Raw genomic sequence first — 15,647 nt, forward strand, 5'->3', positions numbered from 1 at the left:
GGGACATACATGACATACAGGTATATAGTACTGTTACATTTGTGACATATACGATATGCAAATATACAGTACTGTTACCTATAGATCCTAACAGAGAATATATACATATGATGGGGAGGAGACTGTACATTAGGAGGGGGTGGGTGGGTGGGAGAGAAATATACATACGGTGGGGAGAGAATATATACATACGGTGGGGAGGAGACTGTACATTAGGACGGGGTGGGTGGGTGGGTGGGTGGGAGAGAAATATGCATACGGTGGGGAGAGAATCTATACATACGGTGGGGAGGAGACTGTCTATTAGGAGGGGGTGGGGGGGGTTTGGACATTTACGGTGCCCAGTTTCGAATCGCAGCCTCTTTAAGAGCGGTTTTGAATGTGGGTAGGGATTCACATCTTTTTACGGCTGTGGGTAGGGCGTTCCACATTGATGTGGCATAATTGCGAAACGTGTTTAGTCCCTTGTTTGAGCCGAATCTGGGTATACAATGATTTGTTGAGCTCCCTCTGGTGTTGTGGTCGTGGTATTCACTGACCTTTGGTAAGTATTTTGACATGTACATGGGTACCTTAGTCGTATAGTGTATCTTCTAGACCAGGCCCATTGCAAGTTGCTGTACTCTGTCGTCTACTCTAAGCCATCCTAGGTAGTCAAAGTGGGCAGGGGTGAGGTAGGTTCTAGGAGTAAGGTCAAGTAGTAGTCTGATCAGTTTGTTTTGTCATATTTGTAATCTTGTTTTTAGCGCATTTGAGGTGCTTTGGTACTATGAGGTGCAAGCATAGTCGTAGTACCCTTGAATGAGTGCTCCTGCCAGAGTCTTCAGGGTATTCTTGTTTACCAGAGAGGAGATCCGGTACAATAATCTAGTTCATTGGTTGACTTTTTTTTATTACATTGGATGCCATTTTGTCACAGAAAAGATTTGCCTTTAGGATGGAACCTAGGTATGTAATTTCATCTTTCCTTGTGACAATATTGTCACCCACTGTAACTGAGAAGCCGTCGGTCTTGCTGAGTTTGTTATTTGATCCGAAGAGAATGGACTCTGTTTTCCCCAGGTGTAATGATAGTTTGTTATCAGTGAGCCAGGTGCAGATTCTGCTGAGTTCAGAGCTGAGGGTTTTTTCAACCTGTAACTTGTTCTTGTCAGAGACCAGCAGGGCTGAGTCGTCCGCGAACAAGAACAAGTTGCAGTCACAAGCTGACGACATGTCATTTGCATGAATTAGGAACAGTAGCGGTCCTAGTATGCTTCCTTGTGGAACACCACAGCTCACTGTGAGGGGGGGATAGAGTACCGTTTACCTCCACCATCTGTTCTCTCCCCTCAAGGTAGGATTGCATCCAGCTCACTGATAAACTATTAAAACTAGGGATGCTCGATATTGGCTTTTTTACTGATACCGATATACCGATATTGTCCAACTGTTAATTTCCGATACCGATATCAACCGATACCGATATATGCAAGGTTTTCCCCCCCAAAAAAACGGAATAATTTCAGGTAATTAACATTACATATCTCTTGTCGTGGAATTAACACAACATTATGCATACTTTTGACAATAAATAAAATCAGAATCTGTTCTTACTTGCTTGCCTGGGTAAATAAAGGTTAAATAAATGTAAAAAAAAAAAGAAAAAAAAATGTTTTTGAAAACCGATACCGATATTTTCCGATATCACATTTTAATGCCAATATCGGCCGATAATATCGGTAGGCCGATAATATCGGACATCCCTAATCAAAACCAATTGCTTTTAGCTTGTCAATCCGAATGGAGTGATTGACAGTGTCGAAGGCCTTTTGTAGGTCCAGCATGACCATGCCGCAGTATTTGCCCGCGTCCACCTCTTGTTTGATGTGGTCGTTCAAATAGAGAAGACATGTGTCAGTGGAGTGGGATGTTCTGAAGCCAGATTGGAATTCGTAGATTAGATTTTTTTCCCGCTAGGTACTTTTCAACCTGTTCGTAGACAATTTTTTCCATGACTTTCGAGATGGAGGTAAGAATAGAAACAGGGCGTTAGTTGCCTAGGTCTAATTTGCTGCCCTTTTTGTGCAGGGGGGTCACTCTCGCAATTTTGAAGTCCTTGGGGACGTGTCCCTGTTTTATGGAGAGGTTTATTATGTGTGTGATGACTGGGGTGATGGCGGCTGCAGAGTCTCTGAGGAATTTGGAGCGGATGTTGTCATGGCCAGTGGCCTTGTTAGGTTGGAGGGCGCTCAGTTTTTTGAGTACCTCATCTGTTGTTACCATTTCCAGTTTGAAGTCGTCTTTGCGGACCCCTAGGTTTTTGTAGTATGCTAGTGCTACTACTACTAGTAATAGTAGTAGTAGTAGTAGTAGTAGTAGTAGTAGTAGTAGTAGTAGTAGTAGTAGTAGTAGTAGTAGTAGTAGTAGTAGTAGTAGTAGTAGTAGTAGTAGTAGTAGTAGTATTAGGGTGACCAAACGTCCTCTTTTGCCCCGAGATGTCCTCTTTTCACGCCCTGTCCGGGGCGTCCGGGGGGGGGGGGGGTTATAAATTCATGGAAATGTCCGGGGTTTCATTGTTTTTTAGTTTCAGTTTCACGGCCCTTTGCGAGCATCTGAAGGCTCTGGACTGCATTTCTCGCCGAACATATAAATTACCGAATTAAAGCGCCTTTCGTTGCCGTTCGAATGCAATCTTCATCGCCAAAATCCGTGCCTCAGTTCTCGAGTTACATGCCGATATGTCAGGTGTGCGACTTTTTACATGGCGCGGCAGATGATCACCCCGGACTGCATGCAGCTGCAGAGCCGCAGAGCCAGCGGCGCTCTCAGGGCCGCGCGCTGACGGCCGCGCTGTGAGGGCCGCTCAGCAGCGCCACCCACCCAATGGCTGAATTGCCAATGGCTGAATTGGAGTATTGCACTGTGCGGGCACAGCTGCGAGATCCGCGCGGGGCCAGACTCGAGGGAGTAAATTAACTATACTTTTGCTCACACAATATCTTGAATGAATGCGTTTATTTATTTCGAACATAATTTTGAAAATAAATAATAATAAAAAACAAGTAATAAACAGATTAAAAAACAAACAAGCAGGAGTATAGAATGAAGTGTAAACGTATGTATTCCTACCCCCTTGATTGATTGATTGATTGAAAACGTTATTAACAGATTGCAGAATGGGTACAATACAGTACGGCTCAATACACACAATTGTTAAGGGGATGCAGACCAGAGAAATACTTTCATCTTGTTTACATCAGGGTCCCCCATTTTCAATTCATCATAACATATGACATACATGACATACAGATAAGACAGTATTCAGTATACCTTCACACTCTATTATCTTATGCAACTCATATTCACTCCACAAACTGAAATATACATACATTGTTGAATGAACTGCCTGTTTCTTGAAGTTAGACTCTCCTCTAAATTGTAACCCCCCTCTCTATAACAGAATTTTTGGATGTTACCCGGGAGTGAATTGTTTCGTGCTTTAAACATGATTTGTGCAGTCTTAAATTCAGCCAGGTACCAGAGTTTCATGGCATGTGATTTAAAAAATAGTGTGTTTGTGTGTTCCAGATATCCTACCTTATTGATAATAAAATCAAAATCAAATGTATTTGTAAGGCCCGACAACACACGTCAATGTCCCTTCAGGCCCATGTCCCTTCAGGCTATGGATTTGCGGTGTTTTCCAGTTTATACAAAAAATATATATATTATTTTGGAATATTGCAACTATACTACACAAAAACGTGAGTACACAAGTTCAACTCATGTTCAGCCCTATGTTACTCATTAGCACTAAAAGTGATTTTTCTTTATTGTGTACAAAACTTCAGAATGTTATCTTTCAAAAGAGACCAGGCTTATGCATGTGCTATAAGCATAAAGTATAAAGATAAGCTTTGCAAAAAAAGTATGCAGTCCTCAAGTTCAAGTAAAAAAAATTGCCACTTTTCTGGGCACATGTTATGTGGTTAAATTTGGTATATATTGCAACCACTGCAGAAAAATGTTAGTACACAAGTTCACGTTCAACTCAAGTTCAGACCTATATGCTACTCTATTTCATTAGCACTAAAAGTGATTTTCCTTTTTTGCATTAGTAACTTCAGAATGTTATCTTTCAAAAGAGACCAGGCTTATGCATGTGCTATAAGCATAATGTATAAAGATAAGCTTTGCAAAAAAAGTATGCAGTCCTCAAGTTCAAGTATAAAAAAAGAAATGGCTGCTTCTCTGGGTGCATGTTTCCAAGCATATGTTAAAACAATAAAGGCATCTTTGAGTAAACTTTGAGTAGAGATTCAAGATTCAAGAGGTTTATTCATCACATACAGTACAGTACACAAGGCATAGTGAAATGAAGGTGGCCATGCCCGCTTCGATTGTGCAAACTATCATTAAGTATCTCGAGGCTGGTCCAGCATGTCCTCTTTTTTGGAAATCAAAATATGGTCACCCTAGTAGTAGTAGTAGTAGTAGTAGTAGTAGTAGTAGTAGTAGTAGTAGTAGTAGTAGTAGTAGTAGTAGTAGTAGTAGTAGTAGTAGTAGTAGTAGTAGTAGTAGTAGTAGTAGTAGTAGTAGTAGTAGTAGTAGTGCAACAATAGTAGAAACAGTAGTAAGTTCAGTGTGAACTGTAAAGCCAGTGGAGTGAGTATGATAAGGTACAGAGTTCATATTGTCTGCTTGGTGTTTTCCTTATTGTAGGTGGTGCTGTACACTCCGTTCACAGGGATTGAACAGACGTTCCCCTGTGGTAAGTGGCTGGATGAGAGAGAGGGAGACGGGCTGATCGAGAGAGAACTCTACGAGGTGGTCTCACTGAGGCAGAAGAGACAAAAGAGTAGGTGGTAGGACACAACATAAGTGCAATCCTGTGCCAACAATTTTCTTTTTCTTTTGTATTCTTCTCCCCAATTTAGTCATTATCTCAATTCCTGTGTGTGTCACAGTCCTAGTCGTTGCGCTACCCTTTGTCAGTCTGGGGATGGTGTAGACTACCACATGTCTCCTCTGTCAGTCTGGGGAGGGTGTAGACTACCACATGTCTCCTCTGTCAGTCTGGGGAGGGTGTAGACTACCACATGTCTCCTCTGTCAATCTGGGGAGGGTGTAGACTACCACATGTCTCCTCTGTCAGTCTGGGGAGGGTGTAGACTACCACATGACTCCTCTGTCGGTCTGGGGAGGGTGTAGACTACCACATGTCTCCTCTGTCAGTCTGGGGAGGGTGTAGACTACCACATGTCTCCTCTGTCGGTCTGGCGAGGGTGTAGACTACCACATGTCTCCTCTGTCAGTCTGGGGAGGGTGTAGACTACCACATGTCTCCTCTGTTGGTCTGGGGAGGGTGTAGACTACCACATGTCTCCTCTGTCGGTCTGGGGAGGGTGTAGACTACCACATGTCTCCTCTGTCAGTCTGGGGAGGGTGTAGACTACCACATGTCTCCTCTGTTGGTCTGGGGAGGGTGTAGACTACCACATGTCTCCTCTGTCAATCTGGGGATGGTGTAGACTACCACATGTCTCCTCTGTCAGTCTGGGGAGGGTGTAGACTACCACATGTCTCCTCTGTCAGTCTGGGGAGGGTGTAGACTACCACATGTCTCCTCTGTCAATCTGGGGAGGGTGTAGACTACCACATGTCTCCTCTGTCAGTCTGGGGAGGGTGTAGACTACCACATGTCTCCTCTGTCGGTCTGGCGAGGGTGTAGACTACCACATGTCTCCTCTGTCAGTCTGGGGAGGGTGTAGACTACCACATGTCTCCTCTGTCAGTCTGGGGAGGGTGTAGACTACCACATGTCTCCTCTGTCAGTCTGGGGAGGGTGTAGACTACCACATGTCTCCTCTGTCGGTCTGGCGAGGGTGTAGACTACCACATGTCTCCTCTGTCAGTCTGGGGAGGGTGTAGACTACCACATGTCTCCTCTGTCAGTCTGGGGAGGGTGTAGACTACCACATGTCTCCTCTGTCAGTCTGGGGAGGGTGTAGACTACCACATGTCTCCTCTGTCAGTCTGGGGAGGGTGTAGACTATCACATGTCTCCTCTGTCTGTCTGGGGAGGGTGTAGACTACCACATGTCTCCTCTGATACATGTGGAGTTTCCAGCCGCTTCTTTTCACCTACACTACCCAGGTGCCCCACTATTCTGTGTATATACTGTATATATATATATATATATATTTATTCTTACCGTACATATATCTATCCACATCTGTCTGTACATATCTGCATATAATCCTTGTTACATATCTGTAGATACTATATCTATATCTGTACATATCCCTTACCTACTCGTAGTTATGCTGCTGGCCAGTATGACTTACTACCATAGTGTCTTTATACCTGTATCACTGTACATATTAATACTACAACTCTGTACATACATCTGATTAGCACTATTTAGTAGTACTCATTTATATATTTTATATCAAATTGAATCACCTGTCCATTGTATATTACTATCACACTTTACTGTTACATTTACACTCTGTTTGGATGCCAAACTTATTTCCGTTGTACTGTAGTCTACTTGTGCTGTATGATGACAATACATTATTTGAATCTAACCTAATCTTCTGCCATGAATTAAATTGATTACACTTTTTAGTGAGTGAAGCACTGGATACAGAACTACCGTAATGCAGGACAGGTGTAGGGACGCTGGATACAGAACTACCGTAGTGCAGGACAGGTGTAGGGACGCTGGATACAGAACTACTGTAATGCAGGACAGGTGTAGGGACGCTGGATACAGAACTACTGTAATGCAGGACAGGTGTAGGGACGCTGGATACAGAACTACCGTAATGCAGGACAGGTGTAGGGACGCTGGATACAGAACTACCGTAATGCAGGACAGGTGTAGGGACGCTGGATACAGAACTACTGTAATGCAGGACAGGTGTAGGGACGCTGGATACAGAACTACCGTAATGCAGGACAGGTGCAGGAGAGTGGTGTAATTACTGTAGTTTTTTCTCAGAGCACCCCTGGTCCCTGTGGATCTGGACCTCAGACATCAACGGCGCCGGGACCGATGCAGACATCGCCTTCCAGATCTACGGAGAGAAGGGCAAGTCGGACGAGATCCGGCTGGACAACAAGACCGACAACTTTGAACAGGGCCAGGTGGACCGCTTCATGGTGAGCGCCAAGCTAAAAACCCACGGGTCAAAACTGGACCGAAGTACAGGTTTTCAGTCCTGGGAGAGGAAGCAATAGTCCTGGCTAACATAATTGACACCTGCAACACACATCATTCAAAATGAATAGGTGGAGATATCATCACTGATAACTCAACACACGTCATTCACGTTGTTAGCAAAACTGACGTGTCAATTTCAACATTATAAAATTGTATATATTTTGTCAATCTGATGTCAAAACTAACCAAATCGTAGCCTATAGCTTGTCTGTAAATCATCAAAAAGGTGAAATACGTCATCAATATATTCAAAATATAACAAAATCCCTAAAAGGACCCGTGACATTCTAAGTTTGAAATGTCAATATGTTTCTAAGACCCTAAACGTGGCAAATATGTTGCTCAATCAAATGAGCCTCCTCTACTTTGACTGGTATCATACATTTTACATCTCACTCAGAGTCCCTCGTCTGCTTATTTTAAATGGGTTGAGGTGACGGAAGTAGCTAGAGTCACATCTCTCTCCCAGTGCGTCTCTGTCTCTGTTAGTCCCTGTCCCTGTTAGTCTCTGTCTCTGTACGTCTCTGTCTCTGTACGTCTCTGTCTCTGTTAGTCTCTGTCTCTGTACGTCTCTGTCTCTGTACGTCTCTGTCTCTGTACGTCTCTGTCTCTGTACGTCTCTGTCTCTGTACGCCTCTGTCTCTGTACGTCTCTGTCTCTGTACGCCTCTGTCTCTGTACGTCTCTGTCTCTGTACGTCTCTGTCTCTGTACGCCTCTGTCTCTGTACGTCTCTGTCTCTGTACGCCTCTGTCTCTGTGTGTCTCTGTCTCTGTACGTCTCTGTGTGTCTCTGTTAGTCTCTGTCTCTGTACGTCTCTGTTAGTCTCTGTCTCTGTACGCCTCTGTCTCTGTACGTCTCTGTCTCTGTACGTCTCTGTCTCTGTACGTCTCTGTCTCTGTACGTCTCTGTCTCTGTACGTCTCTGTCTCTGTACGTCTCTGTCTCTGTACATCTCTGTCTCTGTACGTCTCTGTCTCTGTTAGTCTCTGTCTCTGTACGTCTCTGTGTGTCTCTGTTAGTCTCTGTCTCTGTACGTCTCTGTTAGTCTCTGTCTCTGTACGCCTCTGTCTCTGTACGTCTCTGTCTCTGTACGTCTCTGTCTCTGTACGTCTCTGTCTCTGTACGTCTCTGTCTCTGTACGTCTCTGTCTCTGTACGTCTCTGTCTCTGTACATCTCTGTCTCTGTACATCTCTGTCTCTGTACGTCTCTGTCTCTGTACGTCTCTGTCTCTGTACGCCTCTGTCCCTTTACGTCTCTGTCCCTGTACGCCTCTGTCTCTGTACGCCTCTGTCCCTTTATGTCTCTGTCCCTGTTAGTCTCTGTCTCTGTACGCCTTTGTCTCTGTGTGTCTCTGTCTCTGTACGTCTCTGTCCCTGTACGTCTCTGTCTCTGTACGTCTCTGTCTCTGCACGTCTCTGTCTCTGTGTGTCTCTGTCCCTTTATGTCTCTGTCCCTGTACGCCTCTGTCCCTGTATGCCTCTGACTGGACCTCTCTATGGTTCTCAGTTTCAAATAAAAATCAAATCAAATTTATTTGTAAGGCCCGACAACACACGTTAATGTCCCCATGGGCCGGACACGTCTTCTTTAAACAAGTCAAGAAGAAACATCACAATAAATCAAGAACAAAACAAAAACACCATAAAGTCCAAAAAAAAATTATAAATAAAATAAATGCAACACTCCCAGACATACCCCACGCGAAGGTAAGGAAAAACTCACTAAAACCTAGCAATAGGAAAAAATGCACCACAGACAATGTGGAGGAGAGAAACCTTAGAAGGCCCGTTCAAGGGGGGATCTCCCTTCTTAGATGTCAGTGATAGTAATGTTGCAATAAAACAGGCGAAACAGTTGGTAAGCATGCACTCATAAGCTACCAGTTGATAAGTTTGTCGTCATTTGGATGTGATCCACAGGTTGAACTCCCGGACCTGGGAAAACTGATTAAATTCCGTATCTGGCACGAGAAAAGCAATCCTTTTGCAGGGTGGCATCTTAGTAAGGTAAGACAAGAGCTGCTGGTTCAGTGAGCTAAGGTACAATACCATGTACTTTCAGTGTTGTGGGTTTCAAACCTGACCCATGACCTTTGTTACATGTCCCTGCCCTTTTTGTTTCAGTGTTGTGGAGCAGCCCTGCCTTAAGCCCCGCCAGCCCAAAACCTCCTTGGCTCAGCCCTTTTCATTGAAATGTGTAGACCCTGGTTAAATATCAATGTGATTACCCTGGTTAATATCAACGTGATTACCCTGGTTAATATCAACGTGATTACCCTGGTTAAATATCAATGTGATTACCCTGGTTAATATCAATGTGATTACCCTGGTTAAATATCAATGTGATTACCCTGGTTAAATATCAATGTGATTACCCTGGTTAATATCAACGTGATTACCCTGGTTAATATCAACGTGATTACCCTGGTTAAATATCAATGTGATTACCCTGGTTAATATCAATGTGATTACCCTGGTTAAATATCAATGTGATTACCCTGGTTAAATATCAATGTGATTACCCTGGTTAATATCAACGTGATTACCCTGGTTAAATATCAATGTGATTACCCTGGTTAAATATCAATGTGATATTTCTGTTTTTCTTTTTGACATACTTGCGCCAGACGGAACAACTGATCACTACAGCCCAGCATCATATTACTGTAGCCAGTCTCTTGAAACACCACTATCTCCAAACTTCCTCTCCTCTCGAAACGTTCTTTTGCTATGTGCTCGCGCTGCCGCGGTGGGTTTTATTTTTAGCTGTCGGCTTACTCCTTCCATAGTTTGACATATTTGTAACCCATTTGACGTCCTTAAGCTGACGTTAGCTAAGCTAACCGTCGGACATAACGTTAGCTCCTAGGGCTACAGTGCAAGCCGGCACAACTCAGGACAGAAGAGTAGAGGATGTGACGTCGGTAAACAAGCCACACACACACCGCAGAGCGGGTCTTCTCCAAAGCGGGGTGGAGCAAAGATAACTGCTAGAATACTCAATCAGCAGCAGAGTAGTTCATTGCTGCTAGATTGTTTGTTTGTTGAATCAGTTGTAAAATACTTTACATCAGTAAGATGTAAATAATAATAAAGTAATAATAATACATTATTTATTTATTAAATATTAAGTTTGGAATATTATTTTTTTTTTTACAACTGAGGTAGGTAGATACAATTTTTAGAGACTAAAGTACCGGTACCGGTATCGGTTCAAATGTGAAAGGTACCCATCCCTAGTGATTACCCTGGTTAAATATCAATGTGATTACCCTGGTTATTAATATCAACGTGATTACCCTGGTTAAATATCAATGTGATTACTCTGGTTAAATACCAATGTGATTACCCTGGTTAGATATCAATGTGATTACCCTGGTTAAATATCAATGTGATTACCCTGGTTAATATCAACATGATTACCCTGGTTAAATATCAATGTGATTACCCTGTTCCACTCGACGGGGTCGGTACCGACCCCTTTTGACATTATAATCATATAGGCATATTTTTATGAATGATGAAAATAATTTGTGATTTTAAAATCAACCGTTTTCAAGTATTAACATCACCACTATGTCACAAATGCATGTAGAATGTAAAACGTTAGGTTGGCAATAGTTTAGCAATAGGTTAAAAGTGTACTTATATCGTTTAAAGTTTTCGATATGCAATCGCCTATCTGACTCGGAACCGGAAATGGAAATGTTGAACCATGGGAATTGTAGTTGTTTTGCGGCTATTTTGTAGAGGAGATTCATAGCTATCGGCCAGCGTTGAAATTTCTCCAATCTACACTTCCTGTCACATACTATGGTGGTTCAAAGTTCAGCGTTCTGAATTAATCATATCAATAATTGTTATGATTCGCGATAATAAGCTACAAAAGGTAACGTTTTTGACAAATATTGAAACGCAGTCAGTTTCTCCTCACTATTGTTACCATGTAGGAACAGTTAGATCTGAAATTAGTTTCAAAATGGTTACACTGTGGGGGAAATAAAAAAGTACAGTCGATTACAGTAAATATCAGTATCTGTTATTATGCACGCCTATATCCAAATTGAACTCGGCCATTTGAAAGATACTATATATATATATATATATATATATATATATATATATATATATATATATATATATATATATATATATATATATATATATATATATATATATATATATATATATATATATATATATATAATGTGCGAATTGGCTATAATAAGGTAATGTATAAGCATATATTCTATATTCTATAATAATATTTCAAATTGCATTGGTCCGGATGGGAGAATTCAGTACTGTATATACAGAACCTTCAGTTTTATCATCTTCCCTTTATTAATTTCCTTAGATATTTTGTACACATGATCTCAAGAGGGTACTGAATGAGTTCAGTGGTCGTTTTTTAAGTTTGGTCATTATTATCATGGTGTTATTCACTGTCAAAGAAGAAAAGAAAAATCATAATTCATATTTTCCTTTGTTTCCTCACAATTTAAGCAAGCCTAGTAATAGACACAATATTTCTGACACAGAGAATACATTCACTGAGGTCCATAGATATACCTAGATACCAAGAATATGCAAATAGCCCTTGTAGAAGTGGAGCAATATTCCATTTACCTAGGTATACATTTTATGCAGATTTTCACCTGGGGTGGAACAGGTAATACCAATGTGATTACCCTGGTTAAATATCAAATTGGGTCTCATTCTCCAACAGACTTACGACAAAAGGGGCTTTCTCTTAGGGCCATTTGAGACCTTTTCGGGCAAGACATGAATATAGACAATATATTATAATATAATATAAATTATATGTTTTATTGGGATGGTTGGTGAATCCCAAATTGATTACTTACTGATTACTTACCCTGGTTAAATATCAATGTGATTACCCTGGTTAAATATCAATGTGATTCCCCTGGTTATATTATCAATGTGATTACCCTAGATATATATCAATGTGTAGACCCTGGTTAAATATCAATGTGATTACCCTGGTTACATCTGAAGAACCCCTGCTTTGTCCAGGCATCGCTGATGAAGACGCTGACAAAGGAGAAGTATAAGTTTCCCTGTGAGCGCTGGCTCGACACTAATGAGGATGATAATGAAGTGGTGAGAGAGCTGCCTGCCACAGGAGACCTGAACCCTGAACCACTGCCTTGTGAGTAGCAGTAAGAGCAGTAGTAGTAGTAGTAGTAGTAGTAGTAGTAGTAGTAGTAGTAGTAGTAGTAGTAGTAGTAGTAGTAGTTAGGGATGCCCCGATCGATCGGCCACCGATCGTTATCGGCCGATAATCAGTATAAATATGCGATCGGGGAATTCCGATAATTAGTCATATTCGCCGATCGCGGAAACTGATCAAGTGGATATCTCACTCGCTTGTCTCAGACGCACAGGACCTGCAAACTGCTCCTCCTCCCTAGCCCCGCCCGTACCCGTGTAGAGTTTGTAAACACAGAGGACGCGCGGACCTCCTCTGCTGAGTCTAGATAGTGCATTCGACCTGAGCTAACGTTAGCTACCTAGCTATCATTACTGTTTAAACAAAATTACCCAGTCAACTATTCACTTTTAGTAGGCATTGTCTAACGGTATTTAGCCGGCTAGCTACTGATAGCTCCGGATATCAACAAATGCCCCAGGAAGTCTAGTAGCCCATGTTGATATCTCCGTTAGCTTGCGTTAGCTGACGTTAGTTCACGGTTCAAAACGAAATGTCCGATTGAACTAAATAGTTGTCTTAACGTCATCTAGCCGGCTAGCAGTAGCTACAGATAGCTCCTGATATCAATGTCTTATAACATTGATTGAATGCGTATTCGAGCTGAGGGCTTGCTGAATGTGAAATGACCAAAGCATAACGTTACCAAGGCAATAGGGTCCCGCTGCAGCGCCGGAGAATCCTTTTTGGAGCTAGGGCTACTAGAGTACACACAGACAGTGGAGCTGTTTGCAGATAGCGAGCATTTTGACTTGTTGCGTGGTGGCGATGTCTCGCAGATAATACAAGTACAAGTCTAATTATATAATATATATATTTTATTAAAAAAAAATAAAAAAATAAGTTTTATATAAAATAATTTGTAATCAAAAACGATCGGTATCGGATTGGTATCGGCCGATATGGCTCACGACGATCGGTGATCGGTATCGGTGGCAAAAAACGTGATCGGGGCATCCCTAGTAGTAGTAGTAGTAGTACAGATTGACTCTCTTTTCTATAGTGATAAAGTACAGATTGACTGTTTTCTTTAGTGATAAAGTACAGATTGACTGTTTTCTTTAGTGATAAAGTACAGATTGACTCTCTTTTCTTTAGTGATAAAGTACAGATTGACTCTTTTCTTTAGTGATAAAGTACAGATTGACTCTCTTTTCTTTACTGATAAAGTACAGATTGACTCTATTTTCTTTATTGATAAACTACAGATTGACTCTTTTCTTTAGTGATAAAGTACAGATTGACTCTTTTTTCTTTAGTGATAAAGTACAGATTGCATCTTTTCTTTAGTGATAAAGTACAGATTGACTCTCTTTTCTTTAGTGATAAAATTTACTCTTTTCTTTAGTGATAAAGTACAGATTGACTATTTTCTTTAGTGATAAAGTACAGATTGACTCTCTTTTCTTTAGTGATAAAGTACAGATTGACTCTCTTTTCTTTAGTGATAAAGTACAGATTGACTGTTTTCTTTAGTGATAAAGTACAGATTGACTGTTTTATTTAGTGATAAAGTACAGATTGACTCTTTTCTTTAGTGATAAAGTACAGATTGACTCTATTTTCTTTAGTGATAAAGTACAGATTGACTCTTTTCTTTATAAAGTACAGATTGACTCTCTTTTCTTTATTGATAAACTACAGATTGACTCTTTTCTTTAGTGATAAAGTACAGATTGCCTCTTTTCTTTAGTGATAATGTAAGGTTTGGCTCTTTCCCCACCACGGGCTTCTTGAAGTACTGTGATGATTGGTCCGCTGCTCTCCCACTCGCTCTGTCCCTTTGAGTTTTCTGTTAATCATTTCATTCCCCTATTCACACGCTTCTTCCCAGTGACGTCGTCAGAGACGTCGTTGATTGGTTCTCTCCCGTCCACACGCTTTTCAATCACATTCCCCAGCTGTCACTGCTTGTCAATCAATCAATCCCGTATTATTTATACCCCGTTTCCCCACTCTAGTTTTGTTGGATCGTTTTGATATTTCTCTGTTTGCATTCTCCGTTCCTGCTGCTGCTGCTGTTTGCTCTCTGTGCTTTACCTCCAGGATATTCCAAGAAGCCTTCCTCTTGGACACCTTTTCCCCGTGGCGACGCGCTCGCTCCGCTGCTGTTCCAGCACTCAGTACGCACTTCGTCTGGGTGAGTTTTTTACTGACTGTCTTGATCAAATTCCGTTTTCGTGTGTTTCTATAACACTGAAGATTACCACCTTTTTTATCAGACAGTCACTCACCCAGCGATCGCCTTTTTGTTGTTCTCACTGGGATAATATTTTTGGGACTTTACATCTCCCACTGTGTGTTGTTCACACCGAAGATATTATTCACATTGGATTGTTTTTTGGACTTCACTCTCAGTGTCTATTTTTGCACCGAAGATATTCACTTGGGATTGTGTTTTGGAACAGTGCTCACTGTGTGTATTTACACGAAGATATTCACTTGGGATTGTGTTGTGGAACTTTGCTCACTGTGTGTATTTACACGAAGATTAGTTCACTTGGATAACTTTTGTATTTGGGTACAAGTCACCTCTCCTGTTCTCCTGCTCGTTCCACCTGCACCCTTGTTGACTCGCTCCCTCTCTCTCTCTCTCGGTCCCGCAACACTTCGGAGATTCTGCCGAGAGAAGTCTGCAGAGCGGCTCAGACGTCAGCATCTGCTACCCCCTACTACCACCACGGGAGAAGCTGCAGAGCAGCAGAACATTTTCCCCCTTGCTTGTGTACCTGTCTTGTTTGACTTGCCTATTCTGTGCTCATTAATTAGTCTCAATAAACAAGCCCTTGTTTTTGGCAACTCTGAATTCCTACTCTCTTGTGTCGTGCGTTTGGGGTCGGTGTCAAACCATAACATTACGATCCAACCAATATGACGACCCCAGCCGACACAGAGAGAGTAGTCACCTTGGGCATCGAGGGGGTGGTAAGGCGTGCCCTACGCTTCCATCGCGCTCCAGGCAATGTACCGGTTAATCATCTCTTTGTCCCCAACTCAGTCCGGTCCCGGGTCCTCCAGTGGGGCCATACCAGCCGGTTCGCCTGCCACCCGGGCGTTCATCGCACGTTCTCCTTCCTGGCTCATCGATTCTGGTGGCCCACCATGAGGAACGACGTCAAGGGGTTCGTACTGGCCTGCGCGGTCTGCGCCCGCAAGAGAGTCAGCACAGCAGCGGCAGTCCAGTTAGAGTCAGCCAAGGA

General features: G+C 42.2%; 1 protein-coding gene across 1 annotated transcript in view; it reads left to right on the forward strand.

Annotated features, from left to right (window-relative positions):
- The window catches only part of loxhd1b (lipoxygenase homology PLAT domains 1b), a gene marked incomplete at both ends in the record, with an annotated part of 219,653 nt that overhangs the window by 65,576 nt on the left and 138,430 nt on the right, over positions 1–15,647 (forward strand). The window contains 4 exons of the mRNA XM_084322732.1: positions 4,705–4,840; positions 6,990–7,150; positions 9,132–9,218; positions 12,252–12,387. Of these exons, the coding sequence (XP_084178858.1) occupies positions 4,705–4,840; positions 6,990–7,150; positions 9,132–9,218; positions 12,252–12,387 (520 nt within the window). The remainder of the gene's footprint in view (positions 1–4,704; positions 4,841–6,989; positions 7,151–9,131; positions 9,219–12,251; positions 12,388–15,647) is intronic.

The sequence above is a fragment of the Notolepis coatsorum genome, assembly GCF_963971535.1.
Source record: "Notolepis coatsorum genome assembly, chromosome: 10".
Taxonomy (NCBI): Eukaryota; Metazoa; Chordata; class Actinopteri; order Aulopiformes; family Paralepididae; genus Notolepis; species Notolepis coatsorum.